This window comes from Amblyraja radiata, chromosome 32, assembly GCF_010909765.2.
Source record: "Amblyraja radiata isolate CabotCenter1 chromosome 32, sAmbRad1.1.pri, whole genome shotgun sequence".
Lineage (NCBI taxonomy): Eukaryota > Metazoa > Chordata > Chondrichthyes > Rajiformes > Rajidae > Amblyraja > Amblyraja radiata.
This window is the reverse complement of record NC_045987.1, coordinates 13367394-13393745: the sequence shown is the minus strand read 5'-3', so window position 1 is coordinate 13393745 and position 26352 is coordinate 13367394. Positions and strand designations below refer to the sequence as shown.

At 43.0% G+C, this 26352-nt stretch overlaps 1 protein-coding gene across 9 annotated transcripts in view; it reads right to left on the bottom strand.

The window, feature by feature from the left end:
- Positions 1-26352, bottom strand: part of fnbp1 (formin binding protein 1) — a 139536-nt gene that overhangs the window by 86586 nt on the left and 26598 nt on the right. For all 9 annotated transcript variants that reach the window (XM_033049080.1, XM_033049077.1, XM_033049083.1 and 6 more), the window contains exon 2: positions 10528-10643. In XM_033049080.1, coding sequence (XP_032904971.1) covers positions 10528-10643 — 116 coding nt within the window. The remainder of the gene's footprint in view (positions 1-10527; positions 10644-26352) is intronic.

Sequence of the window (26352 nt, the reverse complement as noted above, 5' to 3'; positions counted from 1 at the left end):
AATTCAACAACAATTCATAATATCCTTCTGTGAATTCAATAATTACCTTGTTTAGATCCTAAAAGGACAACACAAAGACAAATACTGCCCATTTTAACATGGCTAATTGTTTGTTATTCCTGTTGCTGGCTGCAAAGTCAGAATAAAATTGCCCTGGTTTTGCAAGTCACTTCTTCAGATTCTTCTTCTTCAGAAGTATCCTGACTCGAACCGTCACCAATCCATGTTCCCCGGAGATGCTGGCTGACACTCTGAGTTACTCCAGTACTTTGCATCTTTTTCTGTAAACCAGCACCTGCAGTTCCTGGTGCCTGACACAATTGAAAATTGGTCTGCCATGATGTCCTGCAACCTAGGTATCAGTTAACAGGGTAGCTAGGTGTAGAGGTTAATATAAACCAATACACGACATGGGGAAAGACAGGAGTGTTGATAGAGGTTGATTGGACAGAAGAGTAAAACTGATAACTGAGAAATGGGGATGGTAAGCCACAAAAAGTAGGAGAACATATGCTTAATTCATTAAGAGGTCTTATTAGGAAAGCCAGTTAAATGTTGTTGAAGTACCACTTGAAAAAAAAAAAAATTTAGATGACTTTTTTTTGTTTAAGGCATGTTTTCCCAAGCTCCCGACTTTTCAAAGGTCATCATCTATTCCACTCCCACTAGTGAAGTTTTTGCCAAGGAATTAAAAAAAAAAAAAGATGGAATTATATTATAAAGGCACGACACATTAAATATGTGGAGCTAATTAAAGGAAATTAAAATTATGTAGTCACTAATTTGATTTTTCTTTTATTTTAACAATAAATCCAGATAATAACAAAGGGAATTAAGAAATCACTCAGCAAGGGGACAATTGTGGCTCTCCATCCAAGGACACAGTTTTGGCAAAGTATTATCTGTGATCCACCTGATCCACCAGCCCCTGGTTTGATGGATTGCCGATAATCATTTCTGGATCTTCTGCATTGCACGACCTACTTATGATACGTGAAGGGCATTGCACATCCACTGCAGTGTCAAACAGTGTCCAGCTCTGTTTTGACATCCAGTGCAATACCTAATATAACAACATGGGGAAAACAAGTAACCACAGATGCTGGTTTACAAAAAAAAGACACAGAGTCCAGAAGTAACTCAGCGGGTCAGGAGGCATCCCTGCAGAACATGGATAGGTCACGATTCGGGAACCTTCTTCAGACAGATAAAATCCTGATTGGGTCCAAACTGGGAGGTCTGGAACCGGATCTGGAACACAAGATAGCGGCACAGGCCAGTGATGAGGAGAAACACGTGGCTGTGGTGGCAAGTCCGAGTCAGAACATGTTCGTAGAGCAGGGGAGCAGCAGGAATCACAGAGGGGCGGCAGTGAGCGAGGATCTCTCAGATCTCCCATAAGACAGAGGAGGAGAACTTGTGCAAAGTAGGTATACCTTGAGGAGATTTTGAAGAAGAGTCCCGACCTGAAACGTCACCTATCCATGTTCTCCAGGGATGCCGCCTGGCCCACTGAGTTGCTCCAGCAGTGCTGAACACTAAGTGTTATATTTAAAAGCCAATAGCAGCAAAGTATGGACTGAGATTAAAGCAGAGGCAGTATAAGTGGTTATAATGGAACATCCTGCACAGAACCAGCTGGTATCAGTCATTATGCACCTCTCACACCTCCTCCCTTACATCTTAGCCATTTGTTGTCATAACTGCACGTTCCATTCTCATTCCTTCGCTAATGTACCCTCCCTTAAATGCATAAGCATCAGGAATGTCAAAACTATGTCTCTGCCAAAATTTGCCCATGGCTGCCTCTGGATTGGCCCGTGATCAGCAGGGCCAGTGATATTCTACCAAACAAGACCCAAGGATATAGACAATAGGTGCAGGAGTAGGCCATTCGGCCCTTCTAGCCAGCACCGCCATTCAATGTGATCATGGCTGATCATCCCCAATCAGTACCCCGTTCCTGCCTTCTCCCCATATCCCGACTCCACTTTCTTTAAGAGCCCTATCTAGCTCTCTCATGAAAGCATCCAGAGAACCCGCCTCCACCGCCCTCTGAGGCAGAGAATTCCACAGACTCGCCACTCTCTGTGAGAAAAAGTATTTCCTCGTCTCTGTTCTAAATGGCTTTCTCCTTATACTTAAACTGTGGACCCTGGTTCTGGACTCCCCCAACATCAGGAACATGTTTCCTGCCTCTAGAGTGTCCAAACCCTTAACAATCTTATATGTTTCAATGAGATCCCTTCTCATAGAAACATAGAAAATAGGTGCAGGAGTAGGCCATTCGACCCCTCAAGTTTGCATCGCCATTCAATATGATCATGGCTGATCATCCAACTCAGTATCCTGTACCTGCCTTCTCTCCATACCCCCTGATCCCTTTAGCCACAAGGGCCACATCTAACTCCCTCTCATCCTTCTAAACTCCATAGTGTACAAGCCCAGCTGCTCCATTCTCTCAGCATATGACAGTCCCGCCATCCCGGGAATTGACTTTGTAAACCTACGCTGCACTCCCCCAATAGCAAGAATGTCCTTCCTCAAATTAGGGGACCAAAACTGCACACAATACTCCAGGTGTGGTGTCACTAGGGCTCTGTAGGACCTCTTTGCTCCTATATTTGATTCCTCTTGTTATAAAGGCCAACATGCCATTCGCTTTCTTCACTGCCAGCTGTACCTGCATGCTTACTTTCATAGACTGATGTACAAGGACCCCCAGATCCAGTTGTACTTCCCCTTTTCCCAACTTGACGCCATTTAGATAATAATGGAGAAAGAAATTTGAGGAGCCTCGAGGTAAGTAGTATGAATCAGAGGGCAGATCGCACAGGATGTTGGCAAAGCGATGGGGTGGTGAGGCTGCAGACAGCGGCAGAGTGGGGAAAGGGTCAAGAGGAAGATTTAGGCTTCAGACCACGCAGAGAACACACCTCAAAACTTTGGTTAATATCTTTTCCTTGTTCTCCTAGAACACATTGGCGTAGTAAAAGTTGCACATATTGTTTGATCTTACAGTGCTTGCACAGTGCCCTCCTTGTACTGGCAGGCTTAGAAGTGGCGCCTCAAGCCGGCAGCCTCGCCAACAGCATGTCGTCCTTTCGACTTTTTTTTGTTTTTAGTATGTTTAAAAGTGTGTTTTAGTGTGTTTTAGTGTGGGGGAGTGGAGGCGGGGAATAGGGGGAAAGTGTTTTTCAGTCACTTACCTCGGTGGAAAGCGACTTTTCTCCGAGTCGCATTTTCGCCCTCCCTTGCGGCCTAACAGCTTGGATTGGTGCGGCCTTTCCCGGAGTTGGGCCCCAGAGCTTCGCCAGCGGGCGCAGCGCGGACTTTCCATCGTGGAGCCGAGTGATCCCTCGCTGGGGATCGCCAGAAGAAGTGCTCCGATCGCTGGCCCGTGGACTATAACATCCTGAAGCCGCTGTCTGCGGAGCTTCTAGCCGCGGGCGTGGCGTGGACTTTCCATCGCGGAGTCTGGGATCCCTGGCTGGGCTCCGACCGCCGGCCTGCGGCCTATAACATCGTGAAGCCACGGTCTCCAGTAGGAAGCGGCCGATTCGGGACCTCCAAGCCGCGGAGTTTCCGTCCGTCCCGACGTTAGAGTTTCGAGCATCCCGACGAGAGGGCCTGTACATCGGGCCATCCGTAGAGGGTTCATGGCCCCGACCAAGGATGAGGACTGACGGAAAGTTATTGCCTTCCACCACAGTGAAGAATGTTGATTCCACTGTGGTGGATGTTCATGTTATATTCTATTGTGTATTGTGCTCTTTTTGATTGTGTGGCTGCAAGGTAAATCAAATTCCACTGTACCTTAACTGGTGCATGTGGCAATAAATGTAAACTTGAACTTGAAAATATTTCCTTGGTGGATTCCGATAATATTTCCCCATGCTTCCTTGGATGGAGACCCAGAATCCTACTCTGAGTGAAATTCCATATGTGATTTCTCAGTGACGGAATAAATTCTGCTCTCCCAAGTAGAAACACACGGCTGATTCCATCGAAATCTTCAAGCCTCATTAGTGTCCTCATGAACTCCCCCTCCGTTTGGTTATTTCAAGAGGGGAGTCACAATGGGCTCACTGTCCCTTACTAGATCTAATCATGTGTATAAAATATCATACACAAGGAACTGCAGATGCTGGTTTACAAAAAAAATAAACAAACAAAGTGCTGGAGTAACTCAACAGGTCAGGTGATATCTCCAGAGAACATGGATTGGCATTGTTTTGGGTCAGGGCCTTTCTTCAGACTGATAATGGTGTGGAGAGGAATAAAGGCCTGCGGGAACTTCCTCCCATTCCCAGATTGATCTTTCTGTCCTGGGCCTCCTTCATTGCCAGAGTGAGGCCCCAAGCAAACTGGAGGAACAGCATCTCATATTCTGCTTGTGCAGCTTACAACCCAACCGTATGTTGTGTGCCGATTTCTTCCTTTCCCCTTCCACGAGTATTCCTATTCCCCGGACTTCATATTTCGCACATCTTCCACTCTCTTCTATTCTTATCTTACACATTTTGTCTTATCTCTGGCCTTTGTCCAATCATCTTCCAATCAGAACCCCCCCCCCCCCCCAACTGTATCCAGGCTTTGTCCCACCTCTATCTCTCTTTGTGCTTCCCCACCTCACACCACAATCAGTCCTGACTCAAAATGTTGTCCATCCACATTCTCCACAGATGCTGCCTGACCCGCTGAATTACTCCAGCACTTGGTCAAATAAGTATTGACACCAAATTATATTTTATACACACGGTGCTCAATTAAAAAAAAACTATCAGTCTTGAATGCATCCAGAAATATTTCCCGACAACGTGGTTTGTAACCGCAGGGAAAATTCATCAGGATGTTGCCTGCATTGGGGTACTTGTGTCAAGGGGACGGATGGAATAGATTGTGTTTGTTCTGCCTGCAGCAAAATAAGTGGAAAAATGATCAGACACGATTTTCAGAAACATAAATAGGGAAGGCAGTCAAAACCATTTTCACATTATAGGGGTATCACAAAGGCTGCAGCTCAGAGTTAAGGTGGAAGGAGTTTTAAAGGGAATTGGAGGCAAGGACTGTGTTTTATTTAATGGAGTGAACCAAGTACAATTATTGCATTTCAGAGGCATTTAGACAGTTAAATAGGCAAAATAAGGAGGATATGATACTAATGCGGGAAAATGGGATTAGTGTAGATGGGCAAAAAAGTGGAATACACCTGGTGGCCTGAAGGATCCATTTCTGTTCTGTTTGAGTTTCTGATTTTAACTGGAAAATTAACAACTATAATCATCTGACAGGGAAGGAGCATCTTGTGACCATAACATAATGACTGATACTAACACTGAGAAGAAAGATCACATGCACACCACAGTGACAAATCAAGGGTGGTTATTTGTCATATGTACTGGATATGAACTGCAATTGGCCACTACCCCAGCAACTATGATACACCATGAACTTTGTTCAGCTTGTACCACGGACTTCAGTTTTGCAGTATAATTGTCTGGTTACATAGTGTTCCTGATTAATAATTTATTGCTTCATTAATTATTGTATATTTATCTGTGGGTTTTGCATTAATGGGCCTTTCAAGCTGCTGCAAGTAAGATTGCAGTATTCTGCTCATGGTATATATGACAATTAAACACTCTTGACAAAGAAAAACTTATACTTGCTGCAACTTTACAGACATGTACCTTAGGTGGTCAGGTGATAGATAAAACCAAGGTTTTTGGTGCCATTTAGAAATGAATTGACTTTCTCAAATTTATGAATTTCAATCATGCCAATGAAGGTTGCAAACCAACACCACTTCCTTCACCAGAATACAATTACTGTGATAATGTCACTAAAGATTGATATTAAAACTACACACAAAGCAAACATTTATCTGCTGAATCCCCATACCTCTGTTAGTAGCAAGGGAACAGGCACTTGTAATTCAAGCTAATTATGTACATCAAGTTTAATCTCCTAAAATGATAATTAAACTATAATTACATTACTTTCATTTTTCCATTCTAATTAAAATTAAAACATACTTTCTGTACCCCAGGTTAAAGAACCTTGAAAATAATTGAATTTTGTTGAATAATGAATGAATTCCCTGGCTAGGAGTGAATTCCACACAGGGAAAACCAATCCATTCATAACAAAATAAGAATTAACCTGCATCTACATCATGTTTTTCATCAACCATGCCCAGAAATACTTTGTAGCCAATTTTGCCATGGTCACTGTATAAATAAGCACATCAGCCCCAAGATGCATAAAAATTCCAGATAGTTGTTAACAGACAAAATCATTGTTCCAATTATACTAGTTAAAAGATAAAGTTGTATGTACAAACTACATTTTATTTTGAGGACTGTGATTTAGTGGTAGAGAGAGAATGGAGGTAAGGTTGACTCAAGGATGAAAACATTTGGGTTGGGGGAGGCATTGGGTGAGTGGTGAGTGGTGGGATGCAATTCATGAATGTTACGACGAGAGGACCTACTTGTCAGAAAAACACAAGACCTCTTGCACCCACCAACAATGGCCAAGGTGAGATTGGGGGATCTTTCACTCACAGCAAATATGATCACAACTAACCAGTTAAGTGTCAGCTTTCAAGGCCAATGGGGTTTGCAGAGTTTGGTTGCAGGGGAAAGCCCTGCACAAGCAGCATTGAGCACATCAACTTTGTGACCACTGAACTTGCCCAGTAGTCTCCAAAGGCTGGGGCATCAGGAGAGCAGATGCTGGAATCTTGAGCTAAACAGAAAGTGCTGGAGTATCTCAGCGGGTCAGGCAGCACCTCTGGAAGAAATGGACAGATGGCACAAGTTAAACTCAGCAAGTTCAACCTTTAGCCTTCTGTTCTGTCTAAAAGAGTCACCCCAAGCAGCAGTGTTTATGCACACTGAACCTATAATATAAACTATCCAATTACTTCAAGACTGAGGAAGGGTCCCGACCCAAGATGTCGTCTGTTCATTCCCTCTGCAGATGCTGCCTGACCCGCTGAATTCCTCCTGCACTTTCTGTTTTGCTGACGATTCCAGCATCTATAGTTCCTTGTGCCTCCAATTTGCTTTACTTTCATTTTGAGGACATTTCTGGCAAGATCGCCATTTATTATCTGTTTCTAATTGACTTTGAGAATTATGGTCCTTTCATGAAGATACTCACACAGCCACATTGGGTTAGGGTTAGTGCTCCATAATTTTTGACAAAGTAATGACAAAGGAATAGCAGTATAATTCCAAATCAGGATGGTGTACAACTTATAGAGGAACCTGCTGGTCACAGCATCCTTGTGGGCCTGCTGTGCTTATCCTTGATGATAGTGGTGTGAAAGAGACACAGTGGGAAAAGGCAGAAGGTAGGGATGATTCTCAAGGCTGGGCCACAGGGCTCACTGAAACCCTGTTGAGAATGGATAATGCCACTCAGCCCCAGTTGCAAAGTAAAATTGAACTACAGTGAACTTCCTAAAACCTCAGCCTCCTTCACTCCAAGAAAAAAAGTTCCAGCAGTCCAGTCTCTCCCAATAGCTGAGGCCCTCGAGTCCTGACACTTGTCCATATACCCATCAACCTCTGTATGAAAAAGCTGCCCCTCAGATTCCCATTAAACCCGACCCCTCTCACGTTACACTAGGTCCTCTAGTTCTTGATTCCCCTACCATGGGAAAAATAATCTGGACCTCCAACCTACCTATTCACTTCATGATTAGATACACCTCTATAAATTCACCCCTCAGTCTCCTGTGCTCTAATGAATCAAATCCTAATCCGCCCAACCTCCATGCAGCTCAGGCCTTTGAATCCTGGCAAATTACTCCTAAGTCTTCTCAGCACTCGCTCCAGCTTCAGGGCATCTTTCCTATAGCAGGGTGGGCAAAGCTGGACACCTTACTCCAAGTGAGGCCCCCACCTAGAATTTAACTCTTTAGTTTTTGTTTGGACAGAGACGATCAAGAGATGAATGTGTGGGCAAGGCCTAATCAGAGAATGAGGGGAGTAGGCGATGAGTGAGCGACAGCAGTCTTAACTTCACCTTACATCACTTTGCCAATGAGTAGACTAACTCACCCCAGCAGGATTGAATTTGTCTTCTCTAAAATAAATTCTTAATGTTTAAAAATATCTTACAAATGTTTCGAATGTATGACTTCATGCAAGTTGCTCACTGGAATTAAAATCATTAACTATTTTAATGATACTAAAGCCAATACTCAATTTATAGACTGGCAACACCTTTGGAATAACCCTGGGTCATTTTTCATTCTCACTGGTTTCCCTGAAGCACTGGTTTGTCTTACACTGCTCTATTTTCTATTTCCTCTGATAAGAATCCCAATATTAGTCTTAAGTGGGTTCTGACATGAAACATCGTCGGTCCATTCCCTCTACATGTGCTGTCAAATGCAGATGGGACTAGCTTAGAAGGGCATTCTTGGCCAGCATGGATGAGTTGGGCCGAAAGGCCTATTTCTGTGCTCTATGATTCTCCCAAATGTCCCTGGAAGCCACAGGTGGCTCAAAATGATTTTTTTTTTCAGACCCATTATTGAATTATCCCCAAAGAACAAGAAACTTAAATTATGTTAGTTTAATTTAGAGACACCAAATGGAAACAGGCCATTCGGCCCATCGAGGCTGTGCTGATCAGCGATCACCCGTACACTAGTTCTATCCTACACACTAGGGACAATTTACAGAAGCCAATTAATCTACAAACACGCAAGTTTTTGGAATGTGGGAGGAAACCGGAGAAAACACATGCATTCAAAGGGAGAGCGTACAAACTCCGTACAGACAGCAACCGTACTCAGAATCAAAGCTGGGTGTCTGTCACTGTATGGCAGCAACTCTACCACTGCAGATTCAGATTCAGATTCAGATTCAATTTTAATTGTCATTGTCAGTGTACAGTACAGAGACAACGAAATGCATTTAGCATCTCCCTGGAAGAGCGACATAGCAAATGATTTGAATAAATAATAATAAGTGATAATAAGTGTCCGGGGGGTGGGGGGGTGATTGGCAGTCACCGAGGTACGTTGTTGAGTAGAGTGACAGCCGCCGGGAAGAAGCTGTTCCTGGACCAGCTGGTTCGGCAACGGAGAGACCTGTAGCGCCTCCCGGATGGTAGGAGGGTAAACAGTCCATGGTTGGGGTGAGAGCAGTCCTTGGCGATGCTGAGCGCCCTCCGCAGACAACGCTTGCTTTGGACAGACTCAATGGAGGGGAGCGAGGAACCGGTGATGCGTTGGGCAATTTTCACCACCCTCTGCAATGCCTTCCGGTCGGAGACAGAGCAGTTGCCATACCATACTGTGATGCAGTTGGTAAGGATGCTCTCGATGGTGCAGCGGTAGAAGTTCACCAGGATCTGCACCGCCCCAATTTATTCATCAAAAAGTAAAAATATTTCTCAGAGGGCTGAATAGTATGGAATGTAGGCAAGCGATTGTAATCACGACACAGAAAATATCAATGTTTGCATGCCAAACTTGATCACCTTTTACTCCCATTTTTAGTATCTTCAGTCCCTGGCATTTCAATATGTGTATGCTGGTGGGTTAGCTCATAAGATTATGGCACACAAACTTTGGACATTTGTCAGTGTGGAGGAGAATTAAACTCCAATAATGGGACTTACAAACATACAACCTGTGAATTTATGGAAAACATTTCTTGATTCACTGTTGTGCTATTCAATAAAAAAACCCACTGATAACTAGAGTTTTGGCTGTAGCCATAGCAGTTTTACCCGAGACATAAATGTTAATCGGAAAACAATTCACGTGCAATCAAGCTACGTGGACGTTTATTTCCCGTCTGCCACTGTTGAGTAATGAGGGAAACACCACACACATGGATCGACACTCACCTGTAGGGTTATTGTTTATACAAAACACAGAGTACCCAAACACATACTACACGATTGTGCATGTTATCCATGTTTCTATTTACACAGTAATCAGTCTCCACTGAATTCTTAATGGTGTAAGGAAACTACACCATTCTGATTTATAGCATTCTCTGTTTGAAGCATAAACATCAGCGACATTACCGACACTAGCGTGTTATAACACCATGTGTACCGACACTAGCGTGTAAATTCACCGTGTGTACCGACACTAGCGTGTTAATTCACCATGTGTACCGACACTAGCGTGTTATAACAGTGCTATCCACTGTGGGGGGATGATTTTTTTTTTTTTTTTTTTTTTTTTTTTTTTTGTCTAATTGTAGTCCTGTAGGTCTGTGTCCAAGATGGCTGCCATGAAGAGAGAGTGGACGCTGGCGCGCTTTGGCTGCCGCTGCTCTCTCTTCACACTGTTTTGATTTTCTGTTTTTGGATTGAATTCTGTTTTTAATTTGTGTCTCTGTGATGTCTTTTTACTTGTTCTATTCCGATTATATGTTTTTATTCCGATTACTATGTAAGGTGTCCTTGAGATGTCTGAAAGGCGCCCATTAAATAAAATTTATTATTATTATTATTATTATCAGAAGCATTTGTCACAGTACTCACCTAAGCTGCTTTGCATAGCTGATCTCAATATCTGTTCTGTCCTTCACAAACTTGTTGTATCTCTCCACAAATTCAATCCCCCATTGCAGGTGCTTATCCAAGTTGTCAAACTGATCCTGTAAGAAAGCAAAGAAAAAATAAATCACTATACATTTTCCTCCCCAAATTCAGGCTCTTTTTACTCATTCGCGATCAGTTATTTAGCTCAGTTTACTGTCACGTGTACCTGGGTACAGTGTCAGACCAGATATTGTCATGTTTGATGTGTCATGCTTTTCTACATGGAAAATAAACTATTTTCTCATTAAATAATAAATGCAGTGCAGAAAGTGGAAAAACTGAAGAGTCAAGAGTATATAACTGCCACATGTCCTGACAACGGGACAATTAAATGCTCACTTGCGGCATCTTAACATGCCTGTAAATGCAATAACTCACAGATAATCCATAATAAATCAATAATACAATGAATCAATAATAGCAATACCAGGTAAACAGAACTGTGCAAAAACCAAAGTCCGTGGTGCAAGCAACGACACAGTCCATAGTAGATCATAGTTGCTGAGGTCAGTGCTGTGCAGTGTTCATGAGCCTGATGGTTACTGGGAATAAATTATTCTTGAACTTGGTGTGCATGGTTTTCTGTATCCTGCATGGACTTCCTGATAGCAGTAGCAAAATGAAAACATGGCCTAGTTCTTTGATGACATTGGCTGTATTTTTGAGCCAGTGCCTCCTGTAGAGCCCTTCGATGATGGGGAGGCTTGGGACCCTTGATGGACCGGGCAGTGTCACATGTACCGAAGTACAGTGAAAAGCTGTGTGTGAAAGCTTTAGTTTCTTTTGCTCCCTAATTGCACACAACATGCATGAAAGTATTGGAATACTGCATGCTTTAGAACCTATGGTCATACTCCTAGAAGGCAGCCTTTGGCTCTTTGGCCAAAAGTATTGCTTCATTTAAGAGCAGAGTTTCTTCTTTATCTAAACCACATTACAAACAAGCCGAGGGGTTGGCATTTATCCAACTTAAGTTGCAAATGAGGCTGTTTATTCACAGGCCCCAATTTCTCTGCACTTTTATTCGAAGTAGAATAGGATGAGAGCACAAAGGCAACCCCTTTCGCCACATTTGTGCTTCTTCATTTTAAGTGCTACAGCTGTCAAATCTGCAGTCCTCCAGTTGTGGTCTCCCCAGTGTATTGTATAGTTGCAGTAAAACTTTTCTACTTTTCTACTCTAAACCACTTGACATAAAGGCCAAATTAAATTAGTTTTTCCTGTTACATGTTGCACTTGTCTGCTTGTTTCGTGTTCACACACAAAAAACCCTAAATCCTATTCTATAGTTTCACTCCATTTAAGTTTGTTTTTCTTCTTCCAAAATTAGTAACTGCACATTTGCCATTTTTTAATCAATTTGCTGCCTTTTGCACACCCACTTAACCCAGCAACATCTCTGCAAGCTGCTCGTGTTCTTTTTGCAACTTATTTGTGTTTCATCTACAAATTCGACTAGTATACTTTCACTTCCTCCCTCCAAGTCATTGACACACATGCTAAGCAGTGTGGTCCCAGCTCAGATCCCTGTGGTATCCCAACTCTAACCAGTTCCTCTGTTGATCACTTTATCTTTACTCCAGCCATATACTGTTTCCCTACAACCGGTTTTGCAACCAAAAAACACCCAAGGAATCCTAGAATGACAATTGAGAATCTGCTCTGCAAAATATCCATACTGTAAGGCAGTTGGGAACCACTTGCAATATCACATCGTGTGACTAATTACAGACATAAAAAATGGTTACGTTTGCTGATACAATAAAATTGAACTGATTAAGAGAAACACACAGTGTGTGTGTGCGTGTGCGTGTGCACGCATGCATTCTCATAAGAGGAGGACTGGCCGAATTTTGTGCCTTCCACCACAGTGATGAATGCTGTGGTGGATGTTTGTGTTACATTTTTATTGTGGTTGTGTGTTCTTTATTATTGTATCGCTGCTGACAACCCAAATTCCACCGACCCTGGTTGTGTGGCAATAAATTCTATCTTATCTTATATTATCTATAAGAGATAAACCTCAACAAGCATAGTGTCAAGCATGAACGATTTCAAGCACTCTTGCCAGAATCAGAAGGTTGTGAGTTCAAGTCCCACTCCAGCGAACTGAGCACAAGATTGTGGATAGGTGCCCCAGTACTGGACTGAGGGAGCGTTGCATTGTTGAAATGGTGAAGATCCCTTATGACAATTTCAAAAGAAGAGCAGCAGGTATCCCCAGTGTTGTGGACAATATTTATTCTCTAATGAAGACCATAACCGCCACGCTTTGTGGGAACCGGCTGTCTGCAAGCTCTCTGCCATATCTGTGACCTTGTACCTTCAATCATGCAACATTTACTGTGAGTGGATGGTGGTGTCATGTGATCAGGAAAGGCACTGCATTCATATTTTTCTTATTCCCTCATTACCGAATGATCTATATCCATACATTATACGTAATTTTAAATACATAAAGTACAACAAAGTACTATTCAAAAAGCTTATCGGAAGAAATATGATGTACAAAATGATAACGTTCTACTCAACCTGGACCTGACAGAATCAGACAACAAAGTGCTCCAATTTACACGTCCGCATTTTGATTAATTACTTCCCCACATTACCTGGACATTGCTCCAACAACTACCCATCCTTGCGTCGACCATTGGCAGAGTTTGGCAAAAAATCTCTCTTATTTCTTCAAATTGAAAAATTGCCAATTGAAACAAAATCATCCGCTTCACATGTATACCTGCATCTATCCCAGTGTCGTGAGAGTCATTTAGCACAGAAATAGTGCTATGATGCTACCTACTTCAAGGCCAATTGATGAACAAACTGCAGCAGCATGTGCCTGACCACATCCTGTACCTTCAATCTTATTTCCAGGCACTTGTCTCAAACTGCTTGTAGTCACTGAGCTGGACTTCCTGAGGCAACTACCACTTAAAATTGAAGTAAAGCTCACATTCTGAATAACCTTATTTTAGTTTTTATATCAGCATTAGCTTTTAAACTGCACCCAATCTGGATGCAGGTTGACAAAACAAAAAGGGAATTGAACTATTTTCACCCCCTAAAAAGATCTGTAATATTTTCCCAGATGGGTCACCGAGTGCAGTTTTAAAGGTGAGAGGCGCAAGATTTATTGGTAATCTGAGGGACAATTTCTTCATTCAGAGGATGGCAGCCATATGGATCGAGCTGCCAGACGCGGAGCCAGAGGCAGGAACATTAACACCATTTAAAAGACACTAGACCAAGTGGGACCCGTTGCGTCCCGTCCCCTCAACGCGCGGTTGTGGGGGGAAGGGGCGTCACAAGAAGACAGCGTGTTTTATTTCAAAGGTCTTGCGAGCGGCACGGCCGGGCTACGTGACTCGCAGCACGTGAACACAACGTGCTACCATTGTGACGTCATCAGCCAAAGCAGTTTCATTTTCTAAGTTATTTGAAATTTTTGAACATTTTGATTAATAACTCAAGAAATAAAGCTCGAAATTTTCAGGTAAGCCGATTTTTTACTTCACCGGATAAACCTCTACAGGAATATGTAAAAATTATATCGTCAGGGCTTCGTGTTTTACACACACACACACCCTCTCCCCCTCCCCCCCTTCCCCCCCAAGATCAGAGTTTTACAGGTATAAAGATGTGGACAGGTACATGGATAGGAAAGATTCAGAAGATCATGTATTGGAGTAGAATTAGGCCACTCGGCACATTAAGTCTCCTCGCCATTCAATCATGGCTAATCTATCTCTCCCTCCTAACCCCATTCTCCTGCCTTCTCCCCATAGCCTCTGACACCCGTACTAATCTAGAATATATCTATCTCTGCCTTAAATATATCCAATGACTTTGCCTCCACAGCCTTCTGTGGCAAAGAATTCCACAAATTCACCACCCTCTTTGACTGAAGAAATTCCTCCTCATCTCCTTCCTAAAAGAACCTTATTTGATTCTGAGGCGATGACCTCTCGTCATAGACTCTCTCACTAGTGGAAACTTTCCCTCCACATCCACTCTATCCAAGCCTTTCATTATTCTGTACGTTTCAATGAGGTCCCTCCCTCATTCTTCTAAACTCCAGCAAATATAGGTGCTGTTCCGTCAAATGCTTATCATATGTTAACCTACTCATTCCTGGGATCATTCTTGTAAACCTCCTCTGGACCCTCTCCAGAGCCAGCACATCCCTCCTCTGTTACGGTGCCCAAAATTGCTTGCAATATTCCATAAGAGGCCTAACCTGCACCTCAGAGCCTCAGCATTACATCCCTGTTTTTGTACATAAGCCCTCTTGAAATAAATGCTAGCATTGTGTTTGCTTTCTTTACTACTGGTTTGACTTGCAGATTAACCTTTTGGGAATCCTGCACCAGCAATCCCAAGTCCCTTTGCACCTCTGATTTCTGGATTCTCTCCCCATTTAGAAAATAATCTACATTTCTAGGTTTAGAGAAATAGGGACCAAACCCAAGCAAATGGGGCGAGCTTAGACGGAGCATCTTGTCGGTATGGATGTGTTGGCCTGAAGGGCCTGCTGATGCGCTGTATGAGTCTGCGACTCTATAAAACATTACTGGAAATCATATATTTTAAATTATGGAATTAATATTGACAAAACTATGGATCGGTAATGTACAAATCAAATCTGTGGGGAATAAAATTGACATTTATTATAGTACAATCATGCTTATTAAGTGGAGAATGGTGGAACTCTGCAACAGTAGCTTTACACTGTATTTATGGTTTTACTCTCCACCGAGAACAAAGGGAAAAAAGTGTATCAAACAGACCAAGCTCAGCGTTTATAGTGAAGTGACTTGCAGATACAGTCCACCATACAACAAGCCCATTATATTGTGAAATAAATGCACCAATTGATTTGGGATGGGTAGTTGACGCCAGAGGGTGACAAGAGGATCAAACGGCATTGTTTAAAACATAACATTTTTAAGCATTTGCTAAAAAACTAAAGTGCTGGGGGAACTCAGTGGGTCAGGCAGCATCTGTGGAAGGAATGGGCAGAGAGGTTTTGGAGAATGGGCAGAGAGGTTTCAGGTCGGGACCATTCTTCACACTGAGGAAACATTGTCTGTTCATTCCCTCCACAAGAAGAGTCCCAACCCGAACCGTCAACTGTCCATTCCCTCCGCACATGTTGTCTGGCCCTCTAAGTTCCTCCACCTGTATGTTTTGCTCATGATTCCAGCATCAGCAGTTTTATACATGTCCACGTCACAATAAAGCATTCTCTGAGAAATTAAATAACTCAGTAAAAAATGAGTTATATTTATGAACAAGCAGAAAAATCCTCTACATGGGCTGAATTTTATCCCTTATGTGTCTTTATTTCTATTATTGTATAAACATTATGCTAAATTTGTTAAAATTTAACCAGGAATAAATGCGATCTAAACATGTTATCTTTGGGGACTGTAACTGTCTGAAGACACTTCAATATCCAAGGTGAGGTTTTACAAATATATATATTTTTAAACTCTACAAAGCACGACAGTAACAGATGGATATAATCCAGTCAATATTGCAATAACATCAGGACTGCGAAGCACTCGAATTTCAGGCATTAATCACAGACACATGGGGAACAACACATTCCACTGGCAAAAATCTATTTACGTAGCTCAATTTACACTTTTCCTCTTTAGATCCATGCAGCACATGCATGTCCAACCATTCGAATAAATACATGCAATATATCTTTTGAAAAAATATTTAAATCAACCTGAATTGATCTAGTTGAAAAAATTATGAGAGAATGGGGTGTCAGCAGGTTAAGTGAACGAAGGATTCCCAAATAAAATATAATGCTGTAAAAGCTCAGTGGGATTTTTGAAGGACGGTAAGCAGGGAATGCTTCCTTGATCTAAGGAAATGGGAAATGTTTGCCTTCTTAGAGGAAGATCTCATGAGCTAGCTTTCCCCCAAAACATCTGCTTTGTGTATTCTTTTTCTGAATGGGATCTGAGGTGTTGCTTTTGGAGTTTAGTGCTCAGTGTTCAGAAACAAGTTTGATTCTAGATCCTGCATTATATTTAGCTTTTCACCTAGTTAATGTCATTTAATGTCTAATACATGGTGACATGGTGTGTTTTTGGCTCATTTCGTACATGCTCCGTAAACTATATATAATTTCTTGTTAGGTCCCCGCACACACGCCCCTCCCATTACAAAACGCCCCACCATAACATAACAAACCCAACCCAGCATAAGCATCACCCACAACCAACTCCTTATGCCCCTGTCCCACTTAGGAAACCTAAACGGAAACCTAAACGGAAACCTCTGGAGACTTTGAGCCCCACCCAAGGTTTCCGTGCGTTTCCCGGAGGTTTTTGTCAGTCTCCCTACCTGCTTCCACTACCTGCAACCTCAGCAACCACCAGCAACCTCCGGGAACCACACGGAAATCTTGGGTGGGGCGCAAAGTCTCCAGAGGGTTTCCAAAGTGGGACAGGGGCATAATGGAAAATATACTGTGTTGGCAACCCCACCTTACATCATGGGCATGTGGATTGTTCAAGGGATTCTAAAAACATCCATTGATTAAAAAAAAAAAACCTATCTTCAGAATATCTACTCTAATGTACATTCCAAAGAAAAAACTGGCTGAAATTGGAAGGACAGCTTTGGAAACTTTGGAGATTCTCATGTGCATCCACCAAATATAAGACAATGGGCTATATTAATTGGCCTATACCAAACCAGGTATGTTCAGTTTAAGTTATTTCACACCATTGCGATAGAGATGAAGGAAGCTTCCAGACCAGACATTTTATCAATTAGAACATCAAGCATGATTATAGAGACATGAGGAGCTGCAGATGTTGAAATGCCAAGTAATTCAATGGAGTCTTTTGTTAAACATCGAAGTTAACAATATTATTGTAGCTACTGAAATTGTATTGAATTACCTCCTTTGATCTTGAGAGCATAAAAATATGATGTACTTTAAGTTTGGGACATTTTACCGAGACGGTCTCCAAGAGAATGCCTGTTTCTCTTTGTGAATGAAGACATTTATATTAACAATCTTCAGCCTCTGAGTGACTTAGGGTTCACAAGTTACAACAAGTACACCTGCAAACTTTCATATTTACATTCACCACTAATTATTCCCTCACAAAAATACATTAAATTGATGTCTCATTTAGAGTAGAGATCCTCAATTACTTATGCAACAATAGGCCTACTGGATGCCACAGTTACTAACTATTTTAACTCCCCTGCCCATATCAACCTCACTGCCCTGGGCCTCCACCATTGCCAGTGCGATGCCGCATGCAAACTGGAGGAACAGTATCTCGTATTTTGTTTGTGTCGCTTACAACGCAATTATACGAACATTGCATTCTAAAATTTTAGGTAGGGTTGAGAGCTGCTTCCTCATAAAACACAACCTCCACGCTGGAAATAAATTTATGAACTATTTTATGATACTAATGCTGATACTCAATTTGAGGACTGACTAAAGCTTTGGAATAACCTGGTGTCAAATGTAACTATTTCACATATTTCATCCTCACTGGTTTCCACAAAGCACTGGTTTGTCTTAGTCTGCTCGATTTTCTATTCCCTCCGATAAGAATCCCGAAATCGGTCTGATGAAGGGTCTCGACCCGAAACAACTTCTGTCCATCCCCTCCACAAATGCTGCCTGACCCACTGTTACACCAGCACTTTGTGTTTTTCCTCAGATTCCAGCATCGAGTCTCCATGAGCTATTCTACGACATGCTGTTCACAACTCGAGTTCTGGTCTGATCAGAGCTAAAGTTCGAGTCCAAATCACTAAAACAGCCACTGGCAACGTGGTCTTTCATCTGCTCTGAGACAGGAGTCAGGCCTGCAGCAGTTGGCAGATTTCAGCGGCGGTTTCCTTATAGATACACAGGCATGTTAAATATTTGTCGTCATTAAGGTTCAAGCATGATTTCTTTCCTTGGGCTGAAACATCCCTCATGTTACAAACCCTTCACAACTTCAGTATTTGCATTAAAATTCCTCATAAACTTGCAACACCAAAGAATGACGAAAGAGAAGTTAACCAGCAACACACTTTCAAGTAGTTAATAACCACATTAAACAATGCTGATAGTGGGTACTTCACTCAAAAGTATTCATCATTGAATGTGCATTATTGACAGAGGAGACTGGAGGGCCAAGAATCGGTAGACTAGTCGAGACCAAGCGCAGGCTTGGCAAACGTTTCGCTGAACACCTCCGCTTAATCCGCATAAACCTACCTGATCTCCCGTTACTCAACATTTGAAATTCTGCTGCCATTCTCACACCGACCTTTTTGTCCTGGGCCTCCTCCATTGTCAGAGTGAGACCCAGCACAAAAAGGAGGAACAGCACCTCATATTTTGCTTGGGCAGCTTACACCCCAGCGGTAAGAACATTGACTTCTCTAACTTCAAGTAGCGTTTGCTTTCCCTCTCTCCATCCCCTTGCCCTTCACAGTTCTCCGACCAGTCTTACTGTCCAGCTACATTTTATTTTACACTGCATCCGCTGCTCTAGATGCCAGCTGATTTACATCGGTGAGACTAAGCGGAGGTTGGGCGATCGTTTCGCCGAACACCTCCGCTCAGTCCGCAAGAACCTACCTGAACTCCCGGTGGCTCAGCACTTCAACTCCCCCTCCCATTCCCAATCCGACCTCTCTGTCCTGGGTCTCCTCCATTGCCAGAGTGAGCAACACCGGAAATTGGAGGAACAGCACCTCATATTCCGCCTGGGTAGACTGCGGCCGGCGGGCATGAACATTGAATTCTCCCAATTTTGCTAGCCCTTGCTGTCTCCTCCCCTTCCTTAACCCTCGAGCTGTCTCTTCCCATCCCCCCGCCCTCGGGCTCCTCCTCCTCCCCTTTTCCCTTCCTTCTCCCCCCCCCACCCCCTGTCAGTCTGAAGAAGGGTTTCGGCCCGAAACGTCATCTATTTCCTTCGCTCCATAGATGCTGCTGCACCCGCTGAGTTTCTCCAGCATTTTTGTGTACCTTCGATTTTCCAACATCTGCAGTTCCTTCTTGAATACATTTTATATCTGTTTGCTTTGTTGTTACCTTCTCCCAACTAACAATGGTCTATTCTACATTATACTTGATCTCCATTTCCTTGGTCCTGTTTTCACACCTCACACTTCCTTATCTATGTACCGTCCACTCCCCTGACATCAGTCTGAAGATGGGTCTCGACTCAAAACGTCACCCATTCCTTCTCTGCAGAGATGCTGCCTGTCCCGACGAGTTACTCCAGGTTTTTCTGTCTATAGTTGATAGACCAGAGTGTTTAAGTGTCATATGTACCGGCGGCAACAGAACAATGAAACCCTTGCACGTTGCAGCTTAACAGGCTCATAAATGCAATCACAGATAATATTATAATTAATAATACAATCAATTAATAACCACAATACTTTGTAACCATACGAGTGCAAAACTCAAAGTCTGGAGTGCAATCAAAGGCATGAATGTAATTTGCAGTAAATTGAGGTCAGCCATGAAAGGTCAGCCAAGCCACGAACTCCTGTGACTTCCTTTGGTTGTGAGTGAAGTTCTACCCTTGTCGGTACTCATGACAATTGAACACTCTTGACCCTTGCTCAAAAAGTAGCAAAGTTGCTCTCAGCTCTCTTTACATTTCTCAGAAATACTCTGATCTTGGCTACACGTTAGATCCATGAAGTAGCAGGGGAGGGAGGGATTGAGAGGCAGAGCCACACCAAATTAGGCTTAGGGAGTTCGCCTGTGCAGATTTTTATGGGTTTCTATTGCATTCCTTAGAGTGGAATGGCTGCAAAAGGACCACGTTTTTAATGTGTTTGATTTTTTTAGAATTCAGTTCAATGCTCTTGTGTATGTTTTGTTAAATGATTTGGCGAATGCAGGTTTTACAATTCAAAAAACCCTAATTCGTGATGCGATAATTTGTTTTTTTAAACTGACTTGCTGTGAAATTAATAGATAGGAATAATTTTCTTTATGTCTTTTGTCCTATTATAAAAGTGAATTTAAAGTAACAAGCAACAAAATAGTTAGTGGATACACAAAATGCTGGAGTAACTCTGCAGGTCAGGCAGCATCTCTGGGGAAAAGCTATAGGTGACGTTTTGAGTCCAAGACACTGTAGGTGATACATAGAAACATAGAAATTAGGTGCAGGAGTAGGCCATTCGGCCCTTCGAGCCTGCACCGCCATTCAATATGATCATGGCTGATCATCCAACTCAGTATCCCGTACCTGCCTTCTCTCCATACCCTCTGATCCCCTTAGCCACAAGGGCCACATCCAACTCCCTCTTAAATATAGCCAATGAACTGGCCTCGACTACCCTCTGTGGCAGGGAGTTCCAGAGATTCACCACTCTGTGTGAAAAAAGTTCTTCTCATCTCGGTTTTAAAGGATTTCCCCCTTATCCTTAAGCTGTGACCCCTTGTCCTGGACTTCCCCAACATCGGGAGCAATCTTCCTGCATCTAGCCTGTCCAACCCCTTAAGAATTTTGTAAGTTTCTATAAGATCCCCTCTCAATCTCCTAAATTCTAGAGAGTATAAACCAAGTCTATCCAGTCTTTCTTCCTAAGACAGTCCTGACATCCCAGGAATCAGTCTGGTGAACCTTCTCTGCACTCCCTCCATGGCAATAATGTCCTTCCTCAGATTTGGAGACCAAAACTGTACGCAATACTCCAGGTGTGGTCTCACCAAGACCCTGTACAACTGCAGTAGAACCTCCCTGCTCCTATACTCAAATCCTTTTGCTATGAAAGCTAACATACCATTCGCTTTCTTCACTGCCTGCTGCACCTGCATGCCCACTTTCAATGACTGGTGTACCATGACACCCAGGTCTCGCTGCATCTCCCCTTTTCCTAGTCGGCCACCATTTAGATAATAGTCTGCTTTCCTGTTTTTGCCATAAAAATGGATAACCTCACATTTATCCACATTATACTGCATCTGCCAAACATTTGCCCACTCACCCAGCCTATCCAAGTCACCTTGCAGTCTCCTAGCATCCTCCTCACAGCTAACACTGCCCCCCAGCTTAGTGTCATCCGCAAACTTGGAGATATTGCCTTCAATTCCCTCATCCAGATCATTAATATATATTGTAAATAGCTGGGGTCCCAGCACTGAGCCTTGCGGTACCCCACTAGTCACTGCCTGCCATTGTGAAAAGGACCCGTTTACTCCTACTCTTTGCTTCCTGTTTGCCAGCCAGTTCTCTATCCACATCAATACTGAACCCCCAATGCCGTGTGCTTTAAGTTTGTAAACTAATCTCTTATGTGGGACCTTGTCGAAAGCCTTCTGGAAGTCCAGATACACCACATCCACTGGTTCTCCCCTATCCACGCTACTAGTTACATCCTCGAAAAATTCTATAAGATTCGTCAGACATGATTTACCTTTTGTAAATCCATGCTGACTTTGTCCAATGATTTCACCACTTTCCAAATGTGCTGCTATCCCATCTTTAATAACTGACTCTAGCAGTTTCCCCACTACCGATGTTAGACTAACTGGTCTGTAATTCCCCGTTTTCTCTCTCCCTCCCTTCTTAAAAAGTGGGGTTACGTTTGCTACCCGCCAATCCTCAGGAACTACTCCAGAATCTAAAGAGTTTTGAAAGATTATTACTAATGCATCCACTATTTCTGGAGCTACTTCCTTAAGTACTCTGGGATGCAGCCTATCTGGCCCTGGGGATTTATCGGCCTTTAATCCATTTAATTTACCCAACACCACTTCCCGGCTAACCTGGATTTCACTCAATTCCTCCAACTCCTTTGACCCGTGGTCCCCTGCTATTTCCGGCAGATTATTTATGTCTTCCTTAGTGAAGACGGAACCAAAGTAGTTATTCAATTGGTCCGCCATATCCTTGTTCCCCATGATCAACTCACCTGTTTCTGACTGCAAGGGACCTACATTTGTTTTAACTAATCTCTTTCTTTTCAGCATAGTGATGTTTCTCCAGAGACGCTGCCTGACCCGCTGAGTTACTCCAGCATTTGGTGTCGATCTTCGGTATTGACCAGCATCTGCGGTTTCATCCGACACATAGATACAGAGGAGTTGTGTAGCAACTTCAACTTCGACACACTCAGCAACAAATTATGTAACCAATAAACTTCCCAGTCAAGTGCTGTGATGTACTTTGAACTTGCAAATAACAGCACAAACAAACAGGAGGACTCAAAAACAAAGTAACAATTAGCAAAGCTGCAACAGAGGGATATATACAAGCAAAACAATTGAAAGAGCGAAATACAGAGTGAACTAAGGAAATGTACAACTAACAGATCAACGCACAACCCTGCTGCCACATCCAGTTAGGAATGGAGATGGAGTAAGGAGAGCATAGAACAGTACTGCACAGGAACAGGCCCTTTGACCCACAATGTCCAAGCATGATTCCAAGTTAAACTGAATCTCACCTGCCTGCACATGATCAATCTCTCTCCATTCTCTGCCTTTCCTTGTGCCCATCTAAATGTCTCTTAAATGCCACTATCATGTCTAAATAGTTACCTGCTTCTGAATCATCCTCATTATGAGTGATCTTGGTACATATTTTATCCTGCACAGTTCAAGATCATGCTGACTCAGTTAACATCATTCTGCCTCTTCATGCTGTTGGAATTAATGTCAGGAATTTAGTATTGCAATGAGATAATTGGACCAATATTAAAACTCATCCTTTTGGGTCTGAAAAGTGGGTGTTTCGTGTTTAAGCTCCTGGATGAGATTGTTTAGTTTAGAGATACAGCATGGAAACACGTCCTTCAGCCCACAGAATCCACACCAAACATCAATCACACGTTCACACTAGTTCCATGTTATCCCATTTTCTCAACCACTTCCTCCACACCAGCGGCTAAACACACAGGCCAATTAACCTACACACCTGCATGTCTTTGGGATGCGGGAGGAAACTGGCACAACTGGAAGAAACCCACGCGTTCGCAGGGAGAACGTGCAAACTCCACACCGACAGCACCCGAGGTCAGGATCGAACCCGGGTCTCCGGTGCCGAGGCAGCAGCTCTCGCCAGTTGTACCACTGTGCCCCGCAAACACATTGTAGTACTGTGTACAACACAGAGCTTCTTGTGTTATTGAAGCCGTGTTCAAAGCAAATTGCAGAGGGGATTAGAGTGTGCACCTCTGGCTTGCAGCGGGTACTAGCATCAGCGTTGAGAGATTTGGGGAATAATGCAAGTGAGTTGGCACAGAACACTTTCCCACAGGTCTGTTATTGCTGCCTGTGTGCTCACGAAGGGGGGGGGGGGGGGGGGGGGGGGGGGGGGTTAGATATATTTTGGTCACTGGGTCCCCCAGATTGTTGCAGTGGTAATGCTCAATGCCAATGGGATGTGGTGGACTCTCCAGGATGGTTCTTGCCTGGCACTTGTGTTGAGCAGGAGTGACAATCACTTGCTCACTTATTACTCCAAGCATCAATGTCTAGATCTTGCCTGCATGGACAGGGTTTACTACATTAACTGGGAAGCTTTGCAGGTGGAATTGGAGCACTGCGATCGTGGTCTGACATCCCCAATTCTTATTAAATGCACATTGTTATGTTGAGCAAAAGACAAAGTGCTGGAGGAACTCAGCGAATGAAGCAGCATTCATAGAGGAAATGGACAGATGATGTTTCGGGTCGTGGCCCTTATTCTGACCGATTCATCAGTTATTGCTATGTCCTTTTTCACAGATGAATTCACTTGTCCTTGGTTGAGGTGTTCAACCACTATTAACATTACTCTTTTACTAGATACATTTATTTTCTCAGTGTTATTAATCTTCCCCATTAGACAGCTACTCAGTGAGCACTCCAAGCCTAACATTTCATAAAACTCAAGTGTCGCATCACAACATGCACAAAATAACGGTTAACATATAAAATGTGTAGGAAAGAACTGCAGATGCTGGTTTATTCGAAGATAGACACAGAATGCTGGAGTAACTCAGCAGGACAGGCAGCATCTCTGGAGAGAAGGAATGGGTGATATTTCATGCCAAGACCCTTCTTCAGGCTGAGATGTTGCCTGTTCCGCTGAGTTACTCCAGCATTTTGTATCTATCTTCGGTTAACATATAAAGATACAAAATAACTATATTTATTAATGCAGGAATTACTTAACAGGATCAGAAACAACATAAAAAATAATCACTTCAGTTGGTCCGTATTTGAGAGTTAATATTTGTGATCCATCTAGGTTTTTAAACCACAATATAAAATCTTCAATCCAGAAGAATGTTCCAAGTGTCACGTTCCCAGTGCATGGTAACGTCACAACCTGAGGGAATTCTCGCCTATTTATTCAAGGAAATAAAAAAAGCACCAACAGCTATGTAGCTATCACACAGAAAAAACAAAATTCACAACAATAACTGCACAGAAAGAATTGTAAAATAATTTCAGATTTTTAAAACCATTTCAAAATTAACTGTGTTCCAGTCTCAAAAATAAAGGTCAGAATTTTCCTACTATTTTTTTTGAAGTATGCTCCAATCTATCATCCCAACCATCCCCCTCTGCTCACCACTCACGAACTATCCCACAGTACACTGTTCAACATTTGACAATGAACTTCAGATGAGCTCTAAACACACATTCACTGGGAAAAACAAGCCGACTGTTTAATACCCCAGGTGCCAGTAAAAAGTAGCAGAATAATAAACCAGTTATTCAAAATGTAAAAGAAATTAGTTTTGCAAAAATAAAGTTAGTGACTTAAATTAGGAGCGATGATTTTACTGTCATTATGACTCAAGGATGCTTCCAAAAAATAGTATTTTCTCAAGGCCAAGATCAAATGATTTACAATATTGTTTAAATGTAAATTACAAATAATCTCCTTTGGTGAAACATTGAAATCACCACTGAAATTTTTTTTAAATGACTTTGAAAGAGGATTTGGGCAAATATCTAAAGGTAAGATAAGGTGTTCCATACTAGAACATCCGAGATGTCCTCATTTTTTAGGGAATGGGGGTTCCTCTCTCCCATCATAAATGAGGCCCTCACTCATGTCTCCTCGGTACCCCACAGCTCCACCCTTCCTCCCCCTAGTCGCAACAGAGACAGAGTCCTCCTCCTCCTTACCTTCCACCCCATACAACACATAATCCTCCAAAATCTCCACCACCTCCAACGGGATCCCACCACTAGCCACAATTTCCCATCTCCACCCCTTTCCGCCTTCCACAGAGACCATTCCCTCCGCAACTCCCTGGTTATCTCATCCCTTCCCACCCAAACCACCCCATCCCCAGGTATCTGCATGAACCAACCTGATCTCCCGGTTGTTGGACACTTTAATGCCCCTGTCCCACTTAGGAAACCTGAACGGAAACCTCTGGAGACTTTGCGCCCCACCCAAGGTTTCCGTGCGGTTCCCGGAGGTTGCAGGTGGTTGCAGGTAGTGGAAGCAGGTAAGGAGACTGATAAAAACCTCCGGGAACCGCACGGAAACCTTGGGTGGGGCGCAAAGTCTCCAGAGGTTTCCGTTCAGGTTTCCTAAGTGGGACTGGGGCATAATTCTCCTTCCCATTCCAACACAGACCTTTCTGTCCTCAGTCTACTTCATTGTCAGAGTGAGGATAAACGCAAATTGGAGGAACCGCATCTCTCATATTTCGCTTGGGCAGCTTACAGCCCAGTGGTATGAAAATTAATTTCTCTCAATTAATTCCCCCCCCCCTCCCAAGTCGCATCAGCTTCCCATTTTCACC